This window comes from Sturnira hondurensis, unplaced genomic scaffold (genome assembly GCF_014824575.4).
Source record: "Sturnira hondurensis isolate 20B ecotype Veracruz unplaced genomic scaffold, ASM1482457v3 Scaffold0017436, whole genome shotgun sequence".
In the NCBI taxonomy this organism is placed as follows: Eukaryota; Metazoa; Chordata; class Mammalia; order Chiroptera; family Phyllostomidae; genus Sturnira; species Sturnira hondurensis.
Window position 1 is genome coordinate 3359295 of NW_028090067.1, and position 27631 is coordinate 3386925.

The 27631-nt window shown below is 48.5% G+C and overlaps 1 protein-coding gene across 1 annotated transcript in view; it reads right to left on the reverse strand.

Annotated features, from left to right (window-relative positions):
- The window catches only part of NTF3 (neurotrophin 3), a 69050-nt gene extending 46718 nt beyond the window's left edge, over positions 1-22332 (reverse strand). Inside the window, exon 1 of the mRNA XM_037068329.1 lies at positions 22088-22332. Within this exon, the coding sequence (XP_036924224.1) occupies positions 22088-22105 (18 nt within the window). The 5' untranslated portion in view covers positions 22106-22332. The remainder of the gene's footprint in view (positions 1-22087) is intronic.
- Positions 22333-27631: the final 5299 nt, after the last annotated feature.

Below are 27631 nucleotides of genomic sequence, written 5' to 3' on the forward strand. Positions count from 1 at the left end.
TGGGAAATTATTTATAAACAAAGAAGGAGGCAGCAGGGGTTAGGAACAGACACCAGAATAAAAACAAGAGTGATTCCAAGGTTGCTGCCACCATTTCCTAGCCATTTAACCTTGGGCACCTTGCGTGGTCATTCCACACATTTTTATTGAACACGTGCCATGTAGTATTTAGGTCCTGGAGATGCAGTGGGGAGGCAAGGATTCCAAAAAGCCCTGCCCCCATGGAATTTATAATAGAGCAAAAGAGACAATATATCTTTAAAAAGCAAGTGAAATATGTAGTTTTGCAGATGATCAAGCCTCAGCTGCCTTGTCGGCAAAACTGAAGAGTGATGATAAAACAGCTGTTTCATGGAGGAGTTGTGAGGCTTCATGAGAAGACATATATGAACATGGGTCTCCATTCAATAAATATTAACTATTACCACTGTTTTGAGATTGAAAGAGTGAAATCTACTCTTCTTGTCTGAGTGGGGACATGGGGAAATTCCAAGAAATGGTTTCAGCCATTCAGAAATTGCAGAGGCAAAGGGGATTCAACCCAAAGTGATGAAGACAAATTAACCCAACAATACTGTAGTAGGGTGTTGGGTTTCCTAATGACAAAAACAAAAGGCAAAATTTTTCTCACTTTGGGGTTTATCCAACCTCCCAAGAAATCAGGATAATCCCTGATTACTTCCACTATCATTTAATAAAGATAACTATCCTTATTAAACTATCATTTAATAAAGATAATGTCTGTCCTTTGGTTTCTCCCACTGCAGGATGGAAATCAACAAAGGGCGCAAGACCCAGGGACTTTCACCTACACCCATGCTTCTCTGGTAAAATTTCCTCCCCGGGCATCTCTCTAAAGATGGCAAAGGCCCAGAGCAAAGGCAAGGCAGTCTGCTGCTCTTCCAAGACCGCATATTTCTGGGGCCACTGGGAGTCACAGATTGGTTAAAGATTCAAACGGAGTTCTCCCAAAGCCTGGTGGAGTCAAATTACAGACCACTATGTAGATACCCACCTGGGCTTTAGGGACTAACCCCCAGCACATGAGGGTGTTTCTGACCCATGCCCCAACCACTGGCCAATGGCCAGTGATCCTCTTAGGCAGGAAGGAAAGAAATGACACTGTGGCTAGGGAGAAGGAAAAGCTTTCCAGAAGTCACGTCCTAGAGGCCTTGGATTCCAGCCTCCTGAAGAGGATAGAAGTCACCAGGGACTGGACAAAGGGCACAAAGGGATAGATGTGTGTATTTGTATGTGCATGAGCCAGCAGATACACTCACAGGAATGTTTGAAGTAACTTAATGCAGGGCTTAAGTCAGAGGGATTATCCCTGGGTTTTGCAAACCAGTAGCTTATTTTTGGCGGACCTCGGAGGGGCTAAATGATTTCTTTGCACTTGACAAAGAGTAGAGCTTGTTAGTGTTTTTCCTCTTCTCTGTAAATCCAGGTTTGGCAGAGCTCAGTAAACTTGGGAGTTAGAGTGTTAGGTTTTTCTCTGAAGCCTTTCTCCTACACTCAAGGTAAGTCCTTTTCCTGGGACAGGGATGGCAACAAGACAGCGAACATTCAGAGACACTTCTGGGAGGCCATGACCTGCAAAGCAGAATCCCATAGTGCTGAACTAAGAACAGATGAGAAGACCCCAGAATGGGTTTCCAGAAAGTTCAAAGAATACTCTTAGGTGGAAATAATGCAAACCAAAAACAGGAAAAGGGAAGAGAAGCTATGAAGGGATACAGTAGGCCTTCCCCTCCAAACCACAGTGCCCTGGGAAGTGGGGAGAAGCTGCTGAGACCCAGCTTCTGAAACCGCTCTGTATAGACTCTCTCCCTTTCAGGCATATTGGTCAACCCTGGGACAGTCTATGCTCTTCCCCACTTTGTGCCTCTGCCTGTGCCATCCAGATATACCCACCCAAATTCTCTCGCCTCGTTGGGGGAGTCTCCTCCATCACCCACCAGAAGGCTTTGGAACTTCAACTGCCCTCTGTGTGTAACATGCCCACGGCCCTCTCATTTCTATCTCAAGTTTTATTTAGTTGGGGATGTCTCTTTTCCCTGGATAAACTCTAAGTTCTTGGGGGTGAGGAATCATGAATGTTGTATCCCCCACCAGCGCAGGACACAATACCTTACCATATCAGGCCCTCAGTAGCTCATTGCTAAATGAGTGGCTTTTTTAGAACCAGAATTTATGCCCATTAAGTCACCGAGCCGAGTTCATTTCTCAAATTAGATAAATGAAGCATACTGAACATTCTATTTTTCTTCCTCTTGTGCTCCTGGTAATGGCATCGTGCACAGGCAGGCAAAGAAGCCCTTTTCAGGGGTGGGGCTTAGGAACCCGGCAAGCACAACGGTGTGCCGTCCTTCTGGGACTGTGATCACTCCTTCTTCCTTACAGCTTTCTTTCATCTCGCTCATCCATCAGCAAATCCTTCCAGCCCAGATCCCAAAGATCTGTTCTCCCATATCTCTGTTATGTTACTTCCAAAACAGATCCCAAATCTTCTAGCTTCTTTATACCCCCCGAGTGACCACCCAAGTCCAGATCACTTTCTCTCGCCCTTCTTGGCATCTGATTTGTCTCACAGCCCCCATGGCCTGTCCTCCACAAAGCAGGTGGGGGAGGGGCTTTTGAACAATGTCCCCCACGTGACAACATTCCCTGCTTCAAACCCTCTTATGGCTTTCCATTCCCTGGGGGGCAGAGAGACTTTGACTTCTCAATATATTTGGAGGGGGGCACAGGGAAATCTTGGCTTCTTGTCACACACCTCAACCCATTGTACAAATGAACTCTGTCTGTAAGACCCTACAGACCCTAAATTCTGTCTGTAAGACCCTATGGCAATTGCTCAGCCTCTCTCACTCTGTGTCCCAGCCACCCAAGACTTCCTGCCAGGTCTTGAGCAAGACGATCTAAAATACCCTCTCCTATGGTTCAGTGCATTGCTTTGTTTTATTTCCCATGATGGAGAATTTCATTCATTTATCTACCTATAATATACTTGTTTGCCTCTACATTTATGGCTGTCTCCACTGGAATATAAGCTCCATGAGGGCAAAGGGTTAACCTTTCTTGTCCACAGCTCTATCTACAGCACCTGGAACAGTGCCTAGGACATCACGGGAGCTTATTAAATATTTCTGTGTGGAAGGATCTTTCTGGTACTGATGTAGTATTACCTGCCAGCAGAGTTCTCCCTAATGTCAATTAATGCCAGAAGAAACTCTTAGAGATCAGAAACCAAAAGCCAAGACTTTACAGCACTGGCCAGTAATTAATTAGCTGCTTTTTACTAAAGTTATCTAGATGAATTTCCCATGGAACAAAAGCAGGCTTTTAAAGACAACCACAAACCTTCCCACAAAGATACATCAATGTGGAAAACAGTCTTGCCAAATTCCAGGCCCCTTGTACTGCTGTAGGTTTGCCAGGAGTTTGGTTTAGTGTAACCAACATTTTCTGAACACTGTATGAAGTCCTGGCAGATATGAAGCTAATTAAAATAGGGCCCTTACCCATGAAGAATGTACGTGTACAGACTCACTGGGGAGACAGACACACGAGCACACATAACGTAATCAGGGTAAACCAGAGATGTTTCAGGCTTTAGGAAAGGCTTCCTGCATGGGCACCTGTAAGAGTCAGCAAGGCGATCAACGTCAGGAGAGAGGTTCTACGTTTGGAAATAACGGGAAGAGAAGTATGGCTGTGAGAAACGCCATGGGGGCAGGACACCCAATCACAAAATGTGAGGCAGAACTCTCCCATTCTGTGTGTCGTGGAGGGACAAGACAAGTTCAAGGAGCGTGGTTGTGCTTGTGTGTGATGGAGGGAGTCTTTGACCACACTGGATTTTTTCAAATACACAAGTGCTAGGCACTATTGGCTGTATTCACTTCTTCTTTCCCGAAGAACAAAACTGTTCAGCAACCAAAATCCCAGCTAATGTAGGGGGGGAAAAGAGTGAAAGGCAAGATGATAGCTTGGGACCTTCTGAGGTTAACTCAAAAATTAATCTTAACAATTAGATTAAAAGGCTCCAATAAGAATAATGTCACAAATGATACTGTGTGGTTCTTACAGAAAAGCACATATAACAGCTTCACTTAAAGGAGGATGAATGGAAGCTAGACAGACACTCTGCTCCTGAGCAGAGGAGATGCCATGCCAATAGGCAGCATGGAAAAGATCTGGCTTGTGATCAGGGCTGTGCTGGACAAGCTGCTCATCCCCTTCGAGTCTCAGTTTCTGCATCTGTAAAGTGGGCAAAATCAGTCCATCTTGCCAAGTGGTTCCGGGGATTGGAAATGTGCACATAAAGCACCTAGCACAGTGCTATCCCCCTGTTGTGATCCATAGGCAAATAATAAGCCATCAAATCCTGAACATCATAAAAAATTATCACCCTAAAACTCCTCCTCCTGGATTCCAAGCTGGTTATCTAATTGCCCAGGATTTAAGGATCAGAATCTTTGCCATTTTGGATATGTCTAAGGCCTTCCTTGTTTAATCTTGTGTTCAGCTTGGAAAATGCAGGGAATTAACAGGGTACAGCTCGCACAAACTGGGAACTGCACGTGCACACTGAGGATCTGCACTTTCTGAACTGCGGAGGCGGAGCCCAGGGGGAGCTTCAGAGAGAAAAGCCCGAGATCCGTATTGGGGAAAAGACGCTGGAAGGAGTGTCTGGGCTCCCAGGGCCACACAGCACGTGTGAGGGGGACTAGAGGACGTGCCCTATGAAGCCCCACCACGCCTTCCTGAACTACATGCAGAATTCATTTCACGGCTGTCTACTCCAGTGAAGGCCCTGACTGCAAGGCTGCCCAAAGATAAAGACCAGGGAGAGTTCTGAACATTGGCCTGAAGCCCAGCAAAAACTAGTCTTGCAGAGACACATCAACCTGCCCTTTCCTTCACTGGGTGTTCCATGCGGTCTGCTTATTTGTCACTCACATCAGTCTGCATTTTGTTGACTGCTTCTCCCCTCCCTGCCACAGAAGCTCCTAAGGAGATTCTCTGCCCCACGATTTACCACAGGACTGTGAGCAACTCAGAGGACACTGACCCCTTCAGACTGCACCCGTCTAAGCTCACCTGGGCATCCCCACATGTCCCATAGCCTATCTCAGTTCCGATGTGATGTATGGATCATTTTAGCAGACAACTTGAGGGTCAGTGCTTGGTCTACAGGACCTCATTCTGAAGAGCATACCTTTGTGGGAAGGTTGGGCCTCTGAAGTTATTTACATTCTACGTGACCTGCCCCAATTCCCTCGTCTACAACTAATGAACTGGTTTGAACCTCTGACTAAAGCTGGGCCAGCCAGAACCTCTGTCTACAGAATTCCCTGGGCCCTGGGAGAGTCAGCTAGTAGACCTGGAATGACAGAGGGAGAGTGGGGCACTGACACACGGAGAGCAGAGCCACGTGATCCTGCAGACAGAATGGCCTTCAGGCTCTTTAGTCTCCCCCGAAGCCTGGTTGCAATTCCTGCCCTCGATTTCCCTAAGAGGGCACTGTAGCTGTTTCCTCCCACTTCTGGTTAATGATATTCGACGTAGTAATGTCATGATAGCAATGACTAACATTTACTGAAACTTGACTTTGTTCCAGACTCAGAGTTACATACTATGCCTTATGAGTCCTTCTAACAATGTAATGTCATCTTTTACATTTAAGGAAACTGACTGAATCTTAAAGACAATGTCAAGGTCTCCTTGGCAAGAAGAGGTGGAGATGGAATTTCAAACCAGGCTGATGCTCTCTTTTTAATCACAAAAATATACAGATAACAAAACAAGTCCCTGCTCTGTGGCAGGCACGGTGCTAAGTGACCTTGCTCTTATCACCATTATCTCCACTACAGTGATCTGCTTAAACACTTTACAGGAGCACGGCATTCTTAAGAACCTGGAAGAGAGTCCCATTGCAGGGTGGCAGAATGAGTGCCCACTGCAATCCTCCTCTTCCAGTATCAAATCACAACAAAAATATATTAAAGGTAGATTTGTATCTACGTAGGCTTGAAAACAAGAAGGGGAACTTCCAGTGGTAAAATATTGTAAGGGAACCCTTAAAAGAAGGTAAACCACAGGCAAATTCAAGAAACCACAGGCAACTTAAGACATTGCAACCAAGCACAGATGTCACATGCCAGGAACCTAGGAGAATCTGCCACAGGAGGTAAGTGGGCAATGAGAATAACTGACACCTGTCTGAGGAAAGCCAGCACGTGCAAAGAAATGGCAAAGTCCACTACCAGAAAAACTCAGAGCCAAGGAAGCCATCAAAGAGCAATCAGAAAAGGACTTTGAACACTTCATGATCTCAAAGACATGAGGTATTTCATCTGCAAAATGATAGTAGGGATGTTCCAAGGGGATTTTCATAATGGTGAGAAAATACACCAAAAGGTGGGCCCACTGCGGTAGAAAAGGTCATTGATGAGGCCTGCAACCAGCCCCATGACGGTGCTGGGAGGTTCTGTTTTGCAGGCCCGGCTGTAACTGCACAGAAAGAATTTACAAGAACAAACAGCTGGAGACAAACTCAGTGACCAGCCTCAAAGAAGGGGTGGGTGACACAGACTGACATAAACTCAACTTTCCCCTACTACACTATGGCTGCCCTGTCCACTCTCAACATTCGGTCCCCTGAGCTGACCCTCCCAAATAGGAGTGCCCCGAGCTTACATACCTCGGATGACATCATCAGAAAAAGGTAAAAGAATACATTGAGTCTTTCAAGACACAGCTGTAACATTGCTTCCCATTTCTTATGGGTGCCACATGACAGCTACCTCCCAAATGCTCAGAGTGGCAGAAGCACCCAGGTGCTGGCCGAGTCTGATGAGGAACACGTCCCCAGCTGACCTGGAGGACAACCATCTCCCAAACAGAACAACGGGCTACTAGCATTTCAACCAAACTGTTTGTACCAGCTTAAACCAGCACATGTATTTGTAAAGTTAACTTACAGCTTGCAAAACATGTCCCTATGCATGAGCTCATCCAAAAATCCACGTGAATTATGTTAAGTAGTTGAGGTTTATTACCGCAGTTTACAAAAGAAGGAACGAAGGCTCCCAGAGGTTGTGCCTATTAGTGATTGACAGAAGTGGAAATTGAGCCTGGGTCCTCTTGCTTAACTGTTAGTTCTCAGTTTCCTTCACTGTAATGAGGTTCACATTCCTTCGCCATTAGCTCTAAGGCAGAAACCGCCTGAGGAGCACTTTCTCCTTAAACTCCCCTGCACAAGGGGGGGGCGGGGGGCAGGTTATTGGAGAACCATTCTTAACTCCTCTTACAGTTAATGTTCCTCAATACTATAGTCAACTTTCTACTCAGTCCATGGTCCCTTATGAACATGTTTTTGATTAGACTTTAGAAAACAAAATAAACTGTCTACAGTCCAGATATAAATGCTTCAGCTCATCTCTTTCCCCCCTCCATAACATATTACTGTCCCTGATTTTTTAAAAAAGCCACTGCTAAAGGTGACTGAACTTGGGATAGGGGGAGGGAGGAGCAACGGGGAGAGGTGGGTGGGACGCTGGCAGCTGCACAGTGCCAAGAATGACTTGGGTCCCATCCACATGATATACGGGGGGGCGGGGGGGAGGGGAGGGGCAGCCAGAGCCCTGTGGGTTTCTGCTATCCCTGCTCTTTGCGGGGCTTGTGTCTGTCAGTGACATGCAATCCTTAAGCAGTTCCTTGTGCAAACGACGGGTTGTCCCCATCTCACTGCCACTGGTGCAGATCACGGCTGCCCCACCATCCAGCAGCCTCCCTGGGACCACCCTCCTCATATCTGCTCAGCATGGCTCACTCTACCACACTGTAGTTCCTGAACCACACTTAGGCCATGCAGCAGTCCAGAGAATCCCAAATCTAAAATGCTTCCAGGAGCACACACTTAGCAGTGGGTGTGAGGCACAGCCCAGCCTGCCGGACAGCATATGAAGGAATGTCTTTTTGTAAATGAGAAACTCAGGGATTGCAATGATTCCTCATGGTCCCCTTCACTATTCAGGTTATATGTGGTTGGAAACGTAGCTTTTACAGACCTTCCCAATTTTTTTGGAACTTTATTTTTGGCTTCCTTCTCTGACCTTCCACTCTGCAGTGCTCCTGCAAGCCCTGACCTCCAACAGGAAAATAGAAGGAGAACAACTACTTTCCGACCTGGAGTCCCTTTGGTTAAAGCAGGTCCTCAGCCTGCACCTGTTGGAAGCACCATCCAAGATGGCGCTTGGGCCAGTCTGGACTGAACTGAGAGGGAAGAGAGGTGCTCGTTTCCCACTGAGCCACCTGTGCCTGACAGCAGTAGCCCTGGTCCACGGCTAAGCCTAGGGTAGGAGCTGACTGTTATGCATATTCCCAGGGAAACGGATCCTTCAGAAACTGCAAACCATTTTGCATTCTGAATGCATTGTGGACTGTGCCCTCCAGCCTGGCATAACATCTGCCTCTGAGGGCTGTTGGAGAACTAATGAGACGCATAAAAGAACATAAAAGTACCTGCGTTCATGCCTTGGGAATGCTGGTCCATGTTCCTTCTCTCCCCTGCTCCCTACCACTTACCCTTAATACTCCCTTCAGTAGATGGGTGGGGGGCACTTCAGAATCTCCTGAGCACCTGTAACCTACCCTCCTGGTCTCCAGTTTTGGAAGCAAATGCTGGACACATAGGGAGGAGGGCTCAGCTCAAATGAGCTGAGCGCCCTTAATGAAAATGGGGAGTTCTCACAAGCACACTCAGGGTGGGACAGGTTGTCAGGACAAAGTTGCAGAGGGCAGGGATAGGGCGCAGAGGTCATACTGTAAATTAGTGGTTCTCAATCTCAGCTGCACACTGGAATCACATGATGAGCTTTAAAAAAATACAGATGCCTCTGTCCCAACCCTAGATACTCAACTTTAATTGGCTAAAGTTAAAAGACCTCAAAGTGCAAGGTGAGATCAGAACAGTAAGAACATGGGAGAATCTTTGTCGAGCAAAGGCCTTTGCCATGACACTAGGGGTTCTCTTCAGCTCCCTTTGGCTTTACCAGGGGGAGTGTGTATGTTCCCACATCCTGAGTTGTTGGATGGCACGTCAGGTGTCTGTCTGGTCACTGGCACACACATTCTCCTTAAATATGCTAAACAATGTGACTATGCAGGTAACTATATAGATTCACTACTGGCAAAAGAAGTTCTGTAGAACTGGTAATTGTTTGGAGGCTTTGAAACACATATGTGCACATGTGCGCACTGACACACACACACACAAATCTACAGGAATCATCTACAGGTGCATCTGATGTCCAGGAATCCAGCTTTCTTCCCTCAGATGCCCCAGAAACCTTAGTGCCTGTCCACATTCCACTCTGAGCCTTTGAAAACGTCTGAAATGCAAGTAGCCTCCTCTGGAGCAAGTCACTGTCAGTCTCAGACTTTCTGGGGTGCAACTCCAAAGCCCCTTTCATTTTTGATTCTAAATGAAATCCAATTGGTATGGGGATGCTAGAAGAAGCTAAAAGGATGGGAGACTGCCTCCCACTGCAAACTGCCCATTTCAGTCCCCGTTTTCTACATCTAGAGCTAATAGTCAATTTATTGGCACCCCACCCATCCTCACAGGCTGGATTACTCTCCCTAGGAGTCAGCACTGATCAGACTAATCAGAAATACATTAAGGCTTGATAGTCCCCTTCTACATTTCATTCATTTGTTCAGTCACTCATTCATCCTCCCATCAATCCAACCAACAGTCAATTTTTCATTGAACACCTGTGTTTACCAAGAGCCATCTTCCACATCGCAGCCAGAGTGAGCTTTTCAAACAAAAGCCTGAGTGTGCCCTGCCCCATGTCAACTTTAAATCTTCAGTGGCTCCCCATCACCCATGGGGTAGAGAGTAATCCCGATCCCCACTGTTGGCTCCTGCCTACTCCCCACCGCCCTGGACACCCCATGAATGTCACCATGCATCACCTACCTGGACTTCGTTTAGTTTGGTTAGTCCAAGTTTTTCTCACCTCAGAGCCTCTTTCCACCTGCCTCCTACCTGAAACTCTCTTCTCCCACCTCCTTGTACTTTCACTGATGACTACAAATCACATCGCAGGCCATCAGAACACCTCCCAGGAATTTCCTGGGGTTCGTTGGCTCCACATTCACAGCTCAGAACAGATGATCTCTCTCCACTCTGGCTGCTCTTGGAAGAATTTCCCTTTCTGTTTCTACCCCAGCCCCTTCAACTATTTCTCTTTAGACACAAGTCACAGACATCCTTGTGCCACAGGAAAGAACTTGAAAACCTGCTGGAATCCTTCTCCAATCCCCTCACATTTTCTTTTCCTTTTAGTCAAGAATCAGACCTTCTCTAATGGCTCTGTCCCGGACCATGCCTCTGTCAGTGGTCCCTCAAAGAGCCGTGGAGACTCACAGCAGACAGACGGTAACTTTATACAGCAGCCCCTAAAGGAGATGTAAACACTGACGGGGGGACTGGGACGATACATTGCCAATTCGTACAAGAGCCAAAAAGTAAAAAGGAAATGTCAAAGGATTATAGTGACAAGCTGAGGTCTCTCTACCAGTAACCCAACCCAAATTCAACTTGATTTCTAGACTTGCTAACAGACCACAATCTGAAATATCTTTCTCTCTTGTTCTCTCTCTCTCTCTTTCTCTCTCTCTTGCACACACACATACACACACAGACAAGAACAAGAAATAAACACACTGAAGATTTCCCTGGTGATCATTTAAATGCTAAGAGAGGGAGAGAAAAAATATATGAGAAAGTGTTATGAAAGCGTTTTTCCCATTTTAATCCACAACCATCAAAGTCGCCGAGACTTAAAAAACTCCATAAAAGCAATGAATGGTAAAAGAAACTCTAGTGTGAGGGAATCTTACACTTGAGCTGTGACTAACAGTACTGCGGTTTCTATCTTCGACTCAAGTTCTATACGGATATGTTTTTGGAAGGAAGGTCCAGGCAGATGTGGACAGAAGCAGCAGCCTGGCAGGACCCCTCTTGAAGATGTTTACCTCCTTGTATTTGTCTGGCACCTGAGATTCCTCTGAGGAAAGTCTCTCTCCCTCTCTCTCTCTCTCTCTCTCTCTCAAGTCTCTTATCACTGCACTCCTCTGACATTTCCCTCTTACTCCTCGGCTGTTGGATAAAATTGCTCAGGAAGAGAGGGAGAGAAAGTATAAGAATGTGTAGGGGCTTGTTAGGACAGGACCACACCTTCAGTGCCCCTCCCTGCATGGGACCCAGGTGGGTCTCAGGCCGCACTGCTCCTTGACAAGCTGGAAGCCAAGAGCCACCTCCCACTGCATGCAAGTGTGCTACCTAATGCAGGGCCAGGGGTGGGAAGATGCTGAGACAATGCAGCCCACAGCCCCGGGTCACAGTGGGGAGGACCTCAGGCCTCCTGGTCCTCAGAACCCCCCATGCAGAGCCTGTTCTGTGGCACCCCGCAGCGCCCCCAGAAGGCTCTCTCCAAACCCCGGAGTTGCTCTAACCTGCCCACCCTTGTCTTTCCCAGTCACCCCAGCCTGCAAGGACTTCTCCTTCCTCCAAACTGCCAGGGCCTCTGTGGTCCCTGCCACTCATGTGCCACTTACCAAACATATCCTGCCCCATCCTATGGCCTATTTCTTTGCAAGTCTGTCCTGACCTCCCAGTTAGAGTGCAAGGCCCACGAAGGTGTGGCCTGCCTTTTGTCTCCTGCTGCTCCGCATGGGACCTGGCATGGAGGTTCCGGAGAATCAGGAAAGACAGGCGGCTCCCTTAAAAATAACACTTTTGTTAAGTAAATAAGTAAAACATCTAACAGATGCGTTATGTTTTTTAAAGGCTCCCTTCTAAATTCCAAAAAAAATCACTAAATAAGGACCTGATGTCTATCCCATTTCTCCTGGTATCTGGACCAATTAAAAACAGAACGTGGAAAAAAAATGCCGAGGAGCTCACAAAGCAGGAGGGACTCAGAGGACAGAAGTGGACAGTAGATGGCAGTCTGTTCCTGTGTCAGAAATGGCCACAGAGACAACACGCACTGAGGTGGCAGGGAGAAGCCCCGAGAGCTTAGGCACCTCAGGCAGACCTGCCTTCCTGTCTTCGTGGGCCACAGCCCTGAGCGGGTACTTCCGAAAATCACACCTGTGAGCACACACAGCTGCACGGCCAAGCCCTCATGCCTGCCCCACACGCACCTTCCCCAAGCTCTCCCCACAAACAACTAAGGAAGGAGCACATGTCACAATGGGCTCTGAGATGTTCAGAGACTTGGTCTGACACTGGGAACTCGGGGACGAGAAAACCACCATCCTGCCAAAGTGAAGGCTGTTCACGTTGCCTGCTCCTGACCAAGAGGACTCTCTGTCACACTCACACTGAAACGCAACCCTCCAGTGGGACCACTGCACTTGACCTCCCAGGCTCACACTGCCCCTCCCTGGAGCACACTGATGTAACCCATGTGTCTCCCTCACCGAATTCTAGACCCTCAGAATCAGAGCTGCAGCATCCACCTCACAGCTTCTCCAACATCAACACAGGCCTGAGACCTAGCTACCAACAGGATGCTTACTGCATAATCTTCCAACATGTGTTTTCCAAGTGTCTAGACATCAGTTTCCCTAATTCATGTGCAATGACTCTCAATTTCCCTTTGACTAAGAGTCCAAATTTGCAGAAGAGCCAGGCAGACTAAGCCACGGTGGGGAGGGGTCTCCAACTAGAGAAAGAACAGCCTTTCCTAGTGAGTAGGCTTCATGACCTCAGGCCTGGGACAGGCCAATGGAGACACACAGAACAGGGCTCTGGACCCCTGGCAAGTGCATCACCTCTCTGACCCTCTGCACACGAGGTTCAACCCATCATGCATTCACTCCTCCAACTCATTTCCGTGGCAGACATTCTCTGAGATACTGGGGGACACAAAAGATGAAAAGACCAGATCATATTCTAGTGAGAAGATATAAATGCAAAAACACCCCTCAAAAACCGTACTTCAAGCTGCTAAGTGGTATAATATGGGGTGGCTGCCGAAGGAGCCCCAGGCTCTCGGGGGAAGGCCGGGAGGCTGCCCAGAGGAGGTACCTGTGAAACAAAGATGTGAAGGATGATTTCCATATCCTTGGTGGACACGGAGGGGAGAGTGTTTGAAACACATCACACACACAGAATGTACCCTCCAAGGCTGTCTCCAATTCAAGAGTAGATGTATATTCCTGCCACTAGTATAGTTTTGCAATCAAAGGACATTTCTGTCTACATCGAAGCCATATCCCCTATGGAATCCTCCATCCAGGTTTTTCTACTAATTCCCAATTCCGCTGAGGCAGGAAATGATGAGGCAGGAAAAACTTTAGGTATCACCAGAGCCAGTAGCCTGTAACTTGCTCAGTTAACACACGAAGAAAGTGAAACCTGGTGTGGTTCAGGGACTCCCCCAAAGCACAGTCAGTCTCTGAAAGAGTTAGGGGGGCATCTGGTCTCCTTGCTCATAGTTCAGGATCTTTCTGACTTAGCTTATTGAATTCCGCTACCCACAGATAACGTTATCACACGTAAAACTCTCCCTATGCTCCCTACTTCCAATTCAAGAGCTGCCACAAATCTGGCAAGCTTGCTCCTTCAGCGCGTTCTAAACATGCACTCATCCATATGTTCAATAACTTATCTGGCACCACATAACTTAATTTCCTCCTCCTCCTCCCCACCACGTTTCTGCATGGAAGTCCTCCAGGCCAACCGGGATACCTGGAAATCCCCGGCCTGGGCCACGGTGAGCCTCGGGGACCATCAGGATCACGGAATATGTGAGTTGTCACAACTGGCAGAGTCCTTTTGACCTTCGACTGAATCCAAGCCCCTCCTTTTCCAGAAGAGGAAACAGAAGCCCATGGAGGGAGAGTGATTTGCTCCAGGTCGCACAGCTAGTCTGAGTCCTTTGCAAAGAGTAAGCTGTGGAAAGCTGGGTGTCAGGACAGCTGGGCTCCATCCCTATCATAGGACACACTTACTGGGAATTGAGTGATATCCAGAGCTGCACTTCCCTCTTGAACCCCGTGGTAGCGGGGCCATGACCTATGAACCACCAGGAGTAAGTCTTCTAGACATGGGATGGAAATAATCCCAGACTGAGAATTTGAAACATATTCTCTAGAGGATCATTTGGAACCAGAGGGGGAGGATATTTTTAAATGCCAGGGCCTTAGATGCAGACACAGAGGGAAGGACACAGTAAATTTCAAGGACCTGGCTATCATTAAAAAATTGTAATAGGAGAGCTATGTCATCATATAAAGAAGAAATGTATCACCTGACACATAAAAAGTTATTTTAAACCAAGTTGACAGGTATTTTTAGAGAACCTACAACCTCACCAGCATTAGGTTAGTGTTTCACATTTATCTGCACATTGCAATACCATGAAGCAACAAAACAAAGTCATTCTCATTAATTCCCTTGAAGATGAGAATGAGTGGGGGGAGAAAGAACAGCCTTCGGTTGTACCCGCGGAGATGTCACACGCACCCCAAGCACCCTTCTGGCTGCTCTGCCTCCAGTACTGCCCAGAGGAGGGCATGCAGCAGGCAACTGCTCTGTTCTAACCCAGCAGAGCCTAGGGACCCCAGTCCTTAGCAGCAACCTCTGACCCTAACCTCTCAGCCAAAGAAATATATACGTACATTCACATCGGTCCCAGTGGAAACGGAGGGAATTCCCTGGCCTATCAAGGAAAGCCATTTTCCAATTTCTGAAAAGCCCTCATGGCCTCCATTCAGATTTTCTTTTACTTTGATTCTGTGTAATCCTCATCACAGGACTCAAGAATCTGGGTGGGACCTACCACCTCTTGTGGGCGTGTGGATCAAAACCAGATGTCCAGCTCCATGCTTATAGAGTTCGCAAAGAGGCAACTGTAGCTTCAATCAATACCCCCATTCTGGAAGGGCAGATTCTCTTGTCAACAGAATGGGAAGTAAAGGGGGAGGCCAACGGGCGCTAAGACAGATCTGACACATGCTTGCCAGCAGGTGGCTAGAAAACCTCAACATTTGTCTTGGAAGTGAAAATGAACTCTCCAGTAAAGTAGGTTTCCCTGTGGGGTGATAGACTTTGCAGAGGGCTATCAAACAATCTCCCATCTGGATGACACCACAGAGTGCAGAAAACAGAATCTAACTGGCAGGTGACAGGTTTGGGATGATGGCCACAGGCTTCAGGATAGAAAGCCAGACACCAACATCTAGTTGTGTAACCATAAGCATACCTCACAACATCTTAGTTTCCCGATCCGTAAATGAGATTATTTTGGGTAGTGAGATAATGAATGCCACACACTATTTGTAATCATGCCTGGCACTCCGTAAGTACTCCAGTATTAATTATTATTATCATCATCAATCATCTTAAAGGAGGGTCCTTATCTTAGAAACACTGACGCTAAGAGGTATTTACCTGGAAGCTAGATGATTAATTAGCATCAGGCCTACCAGAAAGCCAAGCCCAACCTCTTTCAGCTCTGTATACACTGTGCAGGCTAAGCCAACTTCATGAGCATTCTTGGCCAAAATGAAACATTACGGCAACCTCTTCGCATGACTTTCTGTCTTTGACTCAGCCATTCCCCAAAGATAAAAACAGGAGCTCACTTAGGGTGTGCCAAGATGCACTTCAAGCAAGACATACTGGCACTGACTGAGCAGGAGGAAAGGGCTGCTATAGAATCCCAGGGTGGTAGAGTTGGAATGGGACTTGGAGATCATCTAACGCAAGCCCTTCATTTACAGATGGGTAATCAAAGGCAAGAGGTAACATCCAAGATCAAACAACAGCTATTTGTGACAAAGCTCAACTCCAAACCTGATCCCCCACCTCCAACTCAGTAGGCTTTCTGCTGCCCCACGTGGCTTAAGATCACCCTCACCTGGCATCTCTTGAAATCAGTAAGCTACCTACAGCTCTGGCCCTGAATGAGCAAGAACCTTCATCCTTTCCTTTCAAAACTCCCTGTCTGAGCAAGTCCATAAAAGATTTGGGGCCCAACAAATGTCTTCTCTGGAGATGCTGTTAAAAAAATGAGCAACCACAACAGACCCCACCCAATTACACTTCAAAATCTGTTCTTCTCCAGCTAAGCCAGTTATAGTCAGAGGTTTGTCTGGCAACGATGCCCCAAGACACAGAAGGCCTCCGGTGGTTCACAGTTCAGATCACTTGAAAAGGACCATGGTGCTGATGAGGACAGGAGAGAGTTGATGCATTCTGACCACACTGGGGTGCATGCCTCTTGGTATTTGGGGGTAGAATAAAAGGCTGAATTATGGAAAACTATTGACAACAACAACAAATACTTTAAAGATCTTGGGCCATCTACATGTGCTTTCACAGCTTTTAAAAGGGGTCCTCTGAAAAGTTTCCTTTGTCCAGCCTTGATTTTTACAGAAATCTGTCCAGGCAAGAATGAGGTACTATCTACGCTGGCTTCATATTTCTTAAAAGTTCATATATCTTCTATCTCCCTATACACATCAGCTGAAACAAGTTGCTTCTGACTTTTTCCACAAGCTGGCCCTTCTGCGAGAACCAAAATGATGACAGTTCTATCTGAGCCAGGGACCCATACAGCTGACACCCATAACATACACTCTACAGATGCCTCCTGCTCCCAGGGCCACTCCGATGCTCACGTGTCCCACAGCACACATACGTTCCATGCTCTCCTCTCACTCTGCACACGCCTGTCCGTGCACACAGTACATCCACAGACCTTATCAGCAGCACCACACGGGGCTTAGGCTTGTCTCCAGGAGAAGATTTGGTCTTTCTCCAACAAACCTGATTTTAAATAAAACTAAATCTAAAAACCCTAGCTACGGTCATTAGTTCAACCCACTGCCAGAAACTGCCTGCCTCATTAAAGAGTAAAACAGCAGCTGGTGAGGCCTTGAAGCTGGTTGGTGGGTTTTAAAGATCTTTAGTGCTGGCCTGACTCCCCTCTCCCACTTCAGCCACCACGTGGATTCACATTCCTTCCAGTTGGGGTAGGAAACACTGCTCAGAAAAGGTCTGGAGAAGCCTGGGGCAGGAGCCGCTGCTCCATTAGTCGTCCTGAGTGGAGGGGAAGCGGAGAGGCCTGAACATCTGATACATCTGGGAGTGGAATGGCAGAGATGGGAAACGTTGTGAAATTAAACTCTGCTGGCTTGTCCTGCCTGGGGAATGTGAGACCCATCAGCAGTGACCTCTTCCAATCAACTTAATTGGCCCAATCTCGCCAAGAAAAGCAACAGAATTGGTTTAGTGCCTCATGGAAATAGCTTAGCTCCTGACTATTTATGGCCACTGAACTCAAGGATGGGAGCCTGACTCTGTGCCAGGAGCCGACAGCACGTGCTGACTTCTGGGAGGACTTGGAGGCTTTAGTGGGTTTCCGTGTCCCTCTGCTTTCATTTCTGTCTCTGGGGACAGTGGCTGTACCAACTTGCTGCACTGGGTGCAACACATTTCACATCTCTGAAGGCTCTTAGCTGCCAAGGACCCACAGTTTAGACTCCTTCACAATAATCCAGGATGGCTCCGCTTTTATTCCCATGCACCAAGGACAATTACTATTTTCTCCCTTCTCAAAGTCACATTCATCGTGGCATCATGGTCTGTGCAGTTCGTGTTAAAGTACAGGACAATGTCTGTTTCTGACAATTAATGACATGGATTTTGGGCCACCTTCCAAAGAGTTCGACAACCTTTTATTAATACCGCTTCCCATCAACTATAATCTAGGTTTGGCTGCCTCCATTTAATGGACGAGTAAGCTGAGGCAGTTAAAGAAAGTCCCACTCACCCAGCGGGTGAGCAGTAGACACGCAGAGGGCATTAAGACCATTTTACAAACAGGCACAGCGGGAAGAGGCACAGATCCTAGTTGTACAGTGGTTTGTACACAGGCCGGTGCTCACATTCGATTTGACTTCATCTCTGAGTAAAGCTTTAAACTCCTGAACACACCAAACTTTGGGAGGAAAACAAAATGAACCTTCCTCCCCGAGGCACTGCAGATGCTGCCCTTTTGCAAAAGGAGAGACAAAACAGAGAATCAGAGAAATGAGAAAACCTCCCTGAAGTCACACTGCTCCGTAGTGGCAGAGTGGGACGAAAACCAAGACATTCCTAATGCGGAGCCTTCCACCCCCACCACGCCACCCTCAGAAATATCTGCCACCAGATCTGACCAAAGGTCAAACCCTATTTTAGTGCTCCCCATACAGATGCATTCCCAGAAAAACAAAATCAAGCCTCAAAATGGCACAGCTATCATTTTATAAATTCAGAAAGGTCATGAGTCAAATAAAGTCCCCCCAGACATGTGCTCTCACACTATTAGCACTCGAGGTTCCTATCACCTGGTCCAGACCAGCAGGTGCGTGCGGTCCAAGCACACCTCCCTACCTGTTCTCTGCAGCCACCTCACCGGCTCTCTCGAGGTCTGAGCCCAACCCACTTCACGTTCCCCTCACTTCCCAGAGGCTCTAAAGCCTACAGCTCTTCTTTTATCTGTACCTTTTTTTTTTACTTAAGATGCACACCTGAGCATCCTTCCTCAGACACACCTACAAAAACATAAACCTACCCCCCCACAACACACACAGAGCTGGAATATACTTTGTTTCTATCCTCATGGCTAACTTTCTCCCAGTTACTTAACTCTGACCTCAGAGTGTGCATGGGCACGTGAACACAGTCATACACACACCAGGTTAGCTTCCCCTCATGGCTCAGAAAACATCAAGATTAGCGAACACTCCCAACCCACATCTTCTCTGATCAGTGCTTCGCCCCGCTGCGGCTCCACAGGCCAAGTTTGATTCCTGCCAGTAAGTAGGCACTTCCCACTCAAAAACTCACCCCTCAGATGTATGGGGGCCTTCATTCTGACCTGGACAGAGGCACCCCTCACCCCAGTTCCCAGCTCACACCCCCTAAAAAACCAGTCATATGCTTCAGCTCCATCCCCATCACACAAAACTGTACATCACCCTTATCTTTATGTCCTCTTTTTACAGAACCACAGCTATATTTCAGGTCAGCACCCCTTTGGCCCCCAAGATCCATAAACATCTCTAAAAACTGAATCACAGTTCTTGAAGAAACTTCAACTAGCACCGAGCTCGCTTCATTCCTCCTGGCAAAACTGCAGCAGTCAGCTGAGCTCCAAGAAGGAATGTTTCCAGGGCACTGTGCCATGGCCCAGTACCCAGCAGTGAGCTGAGCATCCAGCAGTCGCTCCATAAGTTTTCATTGATAGCCAATATCAATTGGTGACAGCGCATCCCTCTGTTAAGTAAGAAACCTACTATGCAACATAACACTACTTGCATCTCTGCTACGAGCCATGCAAAATGCATTCCTCCACTGGCTCCAATCCTATGCATGCATCCTCCCTGACCCCCACTCAGTGCCAACACACAGAGGACTCTTCCTCTTAAATGCGCATCATCCCTCATTCTAAGCCTTCTCCAATTCCCTCCTCTTGGGGGGGTAATGGGGAGGGGGAGGAGGCAAAAACCAACCCAGCATCCTTCCCTGACAAGTCTCTCCAATAATGAGAGTCTGAGGAGCGCACGTTTCCTGCCTCCCACACACCTCACTGCCATCCCAGCCAAACTTCACAACACACACTTGTAAAGTTCACACTCTGCTCTTCTCAGATCATCTTTCCCCACCTCCACACATGTCCCTTTGGTAATCCTCAGGCGCCCAACCTTCCCCACACATCCACCTTTCACTCCCACACACAGCCTAGTCGCCCTCCCACGCCACACCCACTCCCTGTGTCTGTGCAGGCATGCACACGCCATCTGTCTTCAACACACTGTACCTCTCTCCTCCTTCTCCGACACCCTTCGCAGGCACAGATTTCTCATTAGCTACACCTATGTTCCCACATGCTCTCATCTCCTGCTAGTCACACATATGCTCCTCTCAGAGAGTCCTCAGAAACACCTCCACGGAGCACAGGACAGGGTGGACTCCTGCACTATGGCCACCTCCCAAACACAACCTTAGGCAAATGTCCAAAAACCTCCTTCCCTGACCAAACAGAGCGACCAAGGATCCCGATCTAACCACCGCAGGAAAGCTATTATACAGAACCAAATCTTCCAAATCCAGCTCCAGTGCAGTCCTCACCAACACACTCCCTAATGCAACCCACCCGCCCCCAGTCTTTCTATTTTCCTCCAACACTGTTCACAGAACCCGGTTTCTTTTCATCTCACCTCACTCCCAAACCAAGGTCTCAGTGTTTGAGCCCCAAACAGAGGCTGCTAGATTTTTATCCCCTGAATTCTACTGCTCGACTCTGTGCAACATGTCAGGGAAGGGATTGCGGGCCGAAGCGGGACAGGCTGTGCGTGCTGGAGGATTTCTGAGTGCTGTGACAGTTCCCTCTGTGTTACCGTCTCCCATCCTGACATTCAGGGCACGAAGCTTAGATGTTTTCCCTGCTCTCTGTTCTGCAGAGAGGGAAAGGGTATCTCTTTATTAAGAAGCAGGTCGTCCAGCACGTTCTGTAATCGTATGAGTTGCAAACATTAGACCGCAGGAGTGACACCCACCCCCTTTTAGCCCCCGCCTCCACCGAGCTCCCGCCCCCAGCTCTTCGCACACATAAACAAGTCCACCGGCGCGCAGTCTCCGAGCTCTCCATCTCCGAGTCCAGCCCTCCGGTTGGGTCTAGGCAGCTGCCTCCACTCAGGCCCTGAACTTGCTGCCCAAACCCAGAGGTCGAGAAGAGGCGTTCAGGTTCAGGTTCAGTGTTTCCTCCACCTGGAACCCGAGCCACAGATCCAATGAGAGGGATCCGCACTAATCCGCAAAGGGTTCTCCGTTCCGTGCACGTGAAGCGCGGCTGAGGAACGCAGCTCAACTCCCCCAAAGAAGCAGCGCACCCACTGGCCCCGTAAAGCAACAAGCAGAGTCCCCTCCCCCCATCCAGCCCCTCTTCCTCCAAACTTTCAACTCCCAATCGTCCCAAATTTCATAACGATATGAACAGAGCTCTGGGGCAATGAAGCGAGTTGGACTGTTGTGGGTCCTTTCAACACCGACTTAGCTCCACCGGTCGCCGGGTGTCCCAGCCTTCCCACATCTCCGCCTCAAATTCCTAAAGCTGGTTCGGAGAAACCTCGAGGATTTCCCCAGGGATGGCCCGGTCCCCCCATGACCGCCGCTACTCAGCCGCGTCCCAGATGCCCTGGCCGCGCTCGGAGTCCAACATCTGCGCAGAGACCCAGGGTGGGGTGGCCGCTGGCCAAGACGTGCCCCAAGTGCGGGCTCGTTTCCGAAGGAAAAAAAAAAAAAGCTTTCTTTGGAGCTGGAGGGACTCCAGAGCAGGTACGTCGCGCCGGGTGAGGAGTCTCAACTCCCCAGACTTGGAAGCGACCCTCCAGGTCTGGAGCTCCGAGAGCCCTCCCCCAGCCCACGCCCCGGCAGGGGCAGCCTAGCAGTTCGGAGAACTCCAAGCGGCTAGAAACTGGGCGCGGGGGGCGTGCCGGGGAGTGGCGGCAGCCCCTCGCCTCTTCCCTGCCCTGGACCTGTCGGTCACCCCCTTTTGTTACAGGATGCGCAGGAAGACTTCTCTGCAGGAGCACACGCGTGCGTTGGGGAAGGGGTGGCAGTTCTGCTGAATCCCTTCCCTGCCCTTCCGTCGCCCCCATTTCCCCTCGCCTCCGCCCTTCGTTTCCAATCCAGGTCTCTTAAACTGATCACTTTCCCAGATATTGGGCGGTTTCTTGGGCCGCCGAGGGCCGAAAGAGTGGAGGTGGGGAGAAGTGTGTGTGCGTGCATGTGTGTGTGTGTACGGGGTGCTGTGGTAGCGCCTCGGCCGGGGCTGATCCCAGCACAAACTTCGGGGAATACGCAAGCCCGGGAAAGTGAGTGCAGCGCGATGGGGGTGGGGTGGGGTGCAGACTTAGGGCCACCGCGCTCCTCCACTTTAAAAAACCCCACGACACCCCCAAGTCACGAACCTGCCCACCCAATGTGCCCTCCTCCCCTTACCGTGGCAGAAGTAACCATGGCATCCGTGTGACTGTTTCCAGGGACATCGACATGAAGAGAAAGGTGGACGCAAACTTGGTCATTCAAAGTTCCCCCAACCCACCGCCGCCACTACCCAGCAGGGGGAAAAAGAAGAAGAAAGAAAAGGGAGCAAAGTAGTTGCTCCGGGCTCTCTCGCGGGGCCGCGCGCGGAGCTGTTCGGTAGGGAGAGGAGCCTTCAACTCTGAGTCCCGTGAACATAATCTGCGCGGTTATAACCAGCCAACCCAGCCAGATGGCTCCGCGCTCAGCGCCTTAACCCCTTGTGCGCCGCGTCGTCCGCCCCCGCGACCGACGGGTCGCGCGCCTAGCGGGCCTGCGCCCAACGTCCGCCCCTCCTCCCGACTTGGTCTGGGTGCCAGTGGGAGGACTGGGCTATTCCTTCTGGCCCCTCTTAAAGAAAAACACCAAAAACTTCCAGATGAGTTGTCTGCTTCTGTCTCCCCCATGATGTTCCTTTTAGTGATCCAAGGGAAAAAACGAAATGTTCAACTTTTTAATACATTTTACATGTTAATCTCTCCAGCCTGTCTTGTTTGTTCTTTTTCTTAAAAATTTTCTTTTTGCTCTCCCTTTTTTCTTTTTTATTTAAGATTTTTCTTTATTAGGCAGAAGGCCCTTTCTTCCCGCTTTCCTCTGGGCAGCTTGGGTCGAATGTGTAAGCTCCTCCTCCAAACCTTAGGCCCTTCCAGCTCCAGATCTCTCCCCACCCCTATCTAGCCCACCCGCCACTCCTTCCCTCACCCCACATCACGAACACGCCCAAGGACAATCGCTCCCCAGCGAACTTGCCGCCTGCTCGTGGGGACCAGTACGTGTATGGGTGGTAAAAGGATATCAAATCAGAGAGGTATTGGGGGAGAAAGGGTTGGGAGTGGGGGATGGGGTGAGGGTGGTGTGGGGGACAGGGGGTGCGTGTGTGTGCGCGCGCACGACGTGAACGGAGAGTCGGGTGGATAGGAGCCTCCCATTTCACCCAGCCTCCAATTTCTTCTGAGCCCCTCTCTCCAAACTAGGTTCGCGCCCTGCAGCTGAGCACCGCCCAGCACCCACCAGTCTGCACGAGGGGCCCATGCGGGAAGCAGAAAGACAAGACACAGATTTCTTATTTGACCTCGGAAAATTGTGACGCTCACTTCTTCACTGGTGGATTTTTCGAAGAACGGAATGGGGGGGGGGGTAAAATCTCTTATTTCGAGATAATTTTAGCTGCCCGTCAGACCCCCACGTGTTCTGACCATTCTCTCTAAATTTACCGGGTTAAGTCATCTTGCTTTCTCCCATTTACCATCGAGGGATTGGGGCAGGGGTCACTTAGGGGTCAGTGAGAAATCCAGAGCCTCAGAGCGGAATTTTGCGCTCCTGCTTCCTTCTACCCCGCTCCCCGCGTCGCGGCCTGGCGGATCTCATCTCTGAACCCCCTCCGCTTTCCTTGCCATCTCAGCCACTCCTCACTCCATCTCTTGCCAGGACCTTTTGACTCAGCGCACCGTTGGGGGAGGAAGTGAGTACGAACCCCGTTTCCTCCCTGCCCTGCCGTTCCAGGTGTCTAATAAACAGTCCACTCTCTGTTTCAGCTAGGGTCCAGGTTCAAAAGATCCAAATTTCTTTGACTTGTTTGAAAATTGGGTCACACGCCGAGAAGACTCGGCACTTTGCCTACCATATCAGACCGAATCCCACATCGAGAGAGGCTGCGGGGAGATGGGAAGGGATGAGGAGTCTGGGGCCTCGTACTAGATAGGTTGTACCTGCCTCATCATTATCCTGGCTGAGGGAGGCTGCCACATCGGAAAACGGCCAGAAGCGCCCACGGAGGCCCAGGGGCGGCACCTCCCGCGGTCCCTGCGAAGAATAGGGTCCTCCTTTAGTGCTTCCCTCGAGCCAAAATGTCCAGGTCCTCGTCCGGGCCAGATTAGGCTGCGGAGCTGTTCCCTCCACCGGGCACACAGCAACATGAAGGTTGTATTGGGCGTGCTCTGTTAGGTTTTGGTTCTCTCCCCCTGCTCTGGCCCGCCTCCTTGCCCTCCCTCCACTTCCCGCACTTGCGCCCCCCGCCCCCCCACCTCCCACCCTCAGCTCTCAAAGGGGAGATTTGGGGCCCAGTGTCAGTTCCGCAGGCCGAGTTCTAGGGTCTCTTTTTCTGGAGTTCGAGGTCCTCCAGTAACCCAGAGATGGGAAAGAAAGAGGTGGCTGGTTCCCACTTCTGTGAGGAATGGGTTAAAAACACGTGCGGGCTGAACGGCCTACAGCTTCTCGGTCAATGGCAGTCTGGAGGGAGGAGGGGAAGGGAGGGGTCAAACCTGAATTTGAAAAATCAGAAGAAAAAGAAGAGAAGGCAAGCAGTGAGTTAGAAGACCGCGATTTGTTCTGCAGATGCCGGTCACTGACTGGCTGCCTTACTTTGCGAGGACCTAGGCAGTCACAGGGAGAGTTCGTATTGTTTCCCAGCTGCAGAGGGTTTGGTCCTGAGCTGGTGGGTCTGTCTTTGCGTGCAATCAATGCGTCTTGTAATATGAGAGGTGACACCTTAATCTTGCCAAATATGTGCGGTGCCTTTGGGTGGAGGGGACTCCTGCTTAGGGAGGTGTTGAGGAAAGGAGAGAGGAAGAGTGAGAGAACCAGGCAGAAGCAGAGCGTGAAAGATCCACTTTTCTCACTTTTTTCTAAAGGCACAGCCACGAGCCCTCCCTCCCCTTTGTGGAAGACATTTTTCAGGCAGTCTCTCCGGAATAGGGACAATGCCTTTTCCTTTACTGTTCCTCTTTCTCCTTCAGAGCAAAAGATGGTCTTCTCCCCTCTAAAGACGACTAGGGATGGCCACCCAGGTCTTCCTTTTAGCTTCTGGGAGGGTGGCAAGGTAACAAGAACAGGGTGGCCCAAAAAAGAGTAGAAAGGTGTTTCTTTTTCTTTTAAGAAAGGATAAAAGATTATTGTAATAGGGAGTCCTTTTGGAACTGCGGAACATTGTGACTTGTAAGCCAATCTGATTTTCTAAATAGAGAAAGAACTTTGTGATATCAATAGTTAAAGCAAAGAACAGAATTGGGAAGTAAGCTGGTGAGTTCAGCCCACACAGACAGTCCATCCAGAATGAGGTCCTTTTTGATTAGCTAGGTAATCACCGCCCTGCAGGTGGACTCATGGCCTTGGCCCTTCATCTGTTGACTGTATTCATAGGTTTCTGAACCTTTGTTTTCTCCCTGCTGCATCTGAATGTAAGGCCTGAAAGTGGTTCGTGAGAGCAGAAACCAGATCCAGTGTTTGAAAGCCCCTTTTCAAATTCTCTCCTAAAGCAAAATTCTAGAGTTCTGCCCACCCTTATCTTTTGCAATAGCACCACTCTGTGGTTGAAACATTGAACAGAAACAAAATGGAAATGGAAGGAATTGTGCTTTTACCTTCTGAAAAACAGCATTTATCTACTTGATGTTTCAGTTAAGTGGACTGCGTATTGGGGGTGCAGTACCCACATACGGTTCGTAATTCATTGTGACATGCTGCCCCAGGAAATAAGAAAATTGGTCCAAATAGCCTCCAAGGATCCTTTGTGACTGTTATGTGGCAAAGACAAGCCTGGTTATTTCCCCTCATGATTATACAGGTAGCCTAGAATGTTTGTCCTCTCCTATTGTTTTTCTCTTTCCTGTCTTTGAGGTTGCTCAGCTGTACCCCACACCTTAGCTGAGCCTAAAACACGTGCAAGTTGCCTCCTCTGCTGCTGGAGGGAACTGTGGAGAAGTTGGGCAGAGGGGCTGCAGCCACTTCCTTTTGCCCTACCTCATCCCCCCCACCCCCAGTCACCCAGACAGCTGCTTGAGTGGATGGAGCCCGAAAGTCTATGATTCTGAAAGAATTAAAGTGAGTGCAAAGGTGTGTGCTTAGGGACTGGAAACTTAAGGGTCAGGAAAGGCTTCCTGCTACCTTGGCTCCTGGCATTCAAAAGATTCCTGGCTGCCCACCCATTACTGCACACAATTAGGTGCAGCATAACTAACCCACAGTCACACCAGTTATCACGCCAATTAGCAACTACGCCCAACCCAAACACCCTCCAGGGTCATGTGTGAGGGATTAGTCTCTTTTTTTTTCTCCAAAGTGGGTGCAGTTGTCCACAGACACTGAGTGTGACTTGTCTGTATTTATTCAGCAAGCCCAGTCTTCACTAAAAGTTGTATCATCTCAAGAAAGCACAGCTCTGCTGTTACCAAGTATTGATCTCTAAACAGCCGGGGATGCTGGAGATCACATTCTATCAGCCTCTGTGTTCCCACTCTACAATTCATAGTTGAGAAAACTGAGGTCCCAACTTCTTGATGACTTTCCCCAGGAAAACAGAAAACATGCAGAAACAGATGGGGGATCAGAACTCATTGAAAGAGTGGATTTTGAAGTCATGCAAACCTGGGCTCCCCACTGCCTTCTTCACCTCGTAGGTATGTATCTTTGGACAGGTTGCTGAACTTCTCAGAAGCCATCTGTAAACGGCAGAAACAATGCCAGCCTCACAGGAGGATTATGAGGCCTGAATAAACTCATTGATTTAAAACACTCAGCACAGTGTCTGGCACTATGGGAACTTTAACTCCCAACCTAAGGGTCCTTAATCTGAAGACACTGCCACCCCAGTGGTGAGGGAGTCTCAGCGCTTGTCCTATTTGTTATTTTTAAAATGTTAAACATTTCATTAATGTAACTGCATGGGCATGTATGCTCTCCTTTGGACAAAGGAAGAAAAGGAAGACATTAGTAGAATGAAGTAGTGGACATACGCACTTAGACTTTAAAAGCTACACTTTATCTAGCTTCCTAATGTGGATCTCAAAGAGCACAAAAGACATACCATATTTTTTGGACTACAAGATGCACTCCCCCTACCCCCAAATTTGGGAGGAATAATGGTTGTTAATGCTGCTGTTCAGTTCTGTTTACATTTATGTTGGTGAAATATTATGTTATTTATGTCATTAAATATTTTACCACATTTTTTGCTTCAATTTTTTTCCTATTTCCCTCTTCTAAAACCTAGGTGCATCTTATGGTCTGAAAAATACGGTAGTTGAAGGATTTCAAAATCTCATCCTATGCATTCTTTGTCTCTAAGGCAGAACTACCTCATCATTTAAAAGAAAATTCCACCATGTCCTTCAACTCTTAACAGATTGCCTGGTATATTATTGGTTTGTTTTTATTGCTAATTATGTTCCAGGGCTTACATTTTACAATGTAACGAATTACATTGAACAACGGTGGATCAACTCATTTTGTGAAACGGCATACATATTCATAATTATGTTTCAAGAAATTACTCATAATGACAGAGGGAAGGTATGTATTCCTACCACACAGGTGGATATAGAAATCATAATAAAGTCTCCTATTTCACCAGTCATGACATGAATTCCTAACCACCCTATAAATTAACTTTATGCTGCACCAAACTCCACTCATAAAAAATGACATTAAGGTTTCCTAGGTAACTAATGCATTTCCAAAGGGAATAAG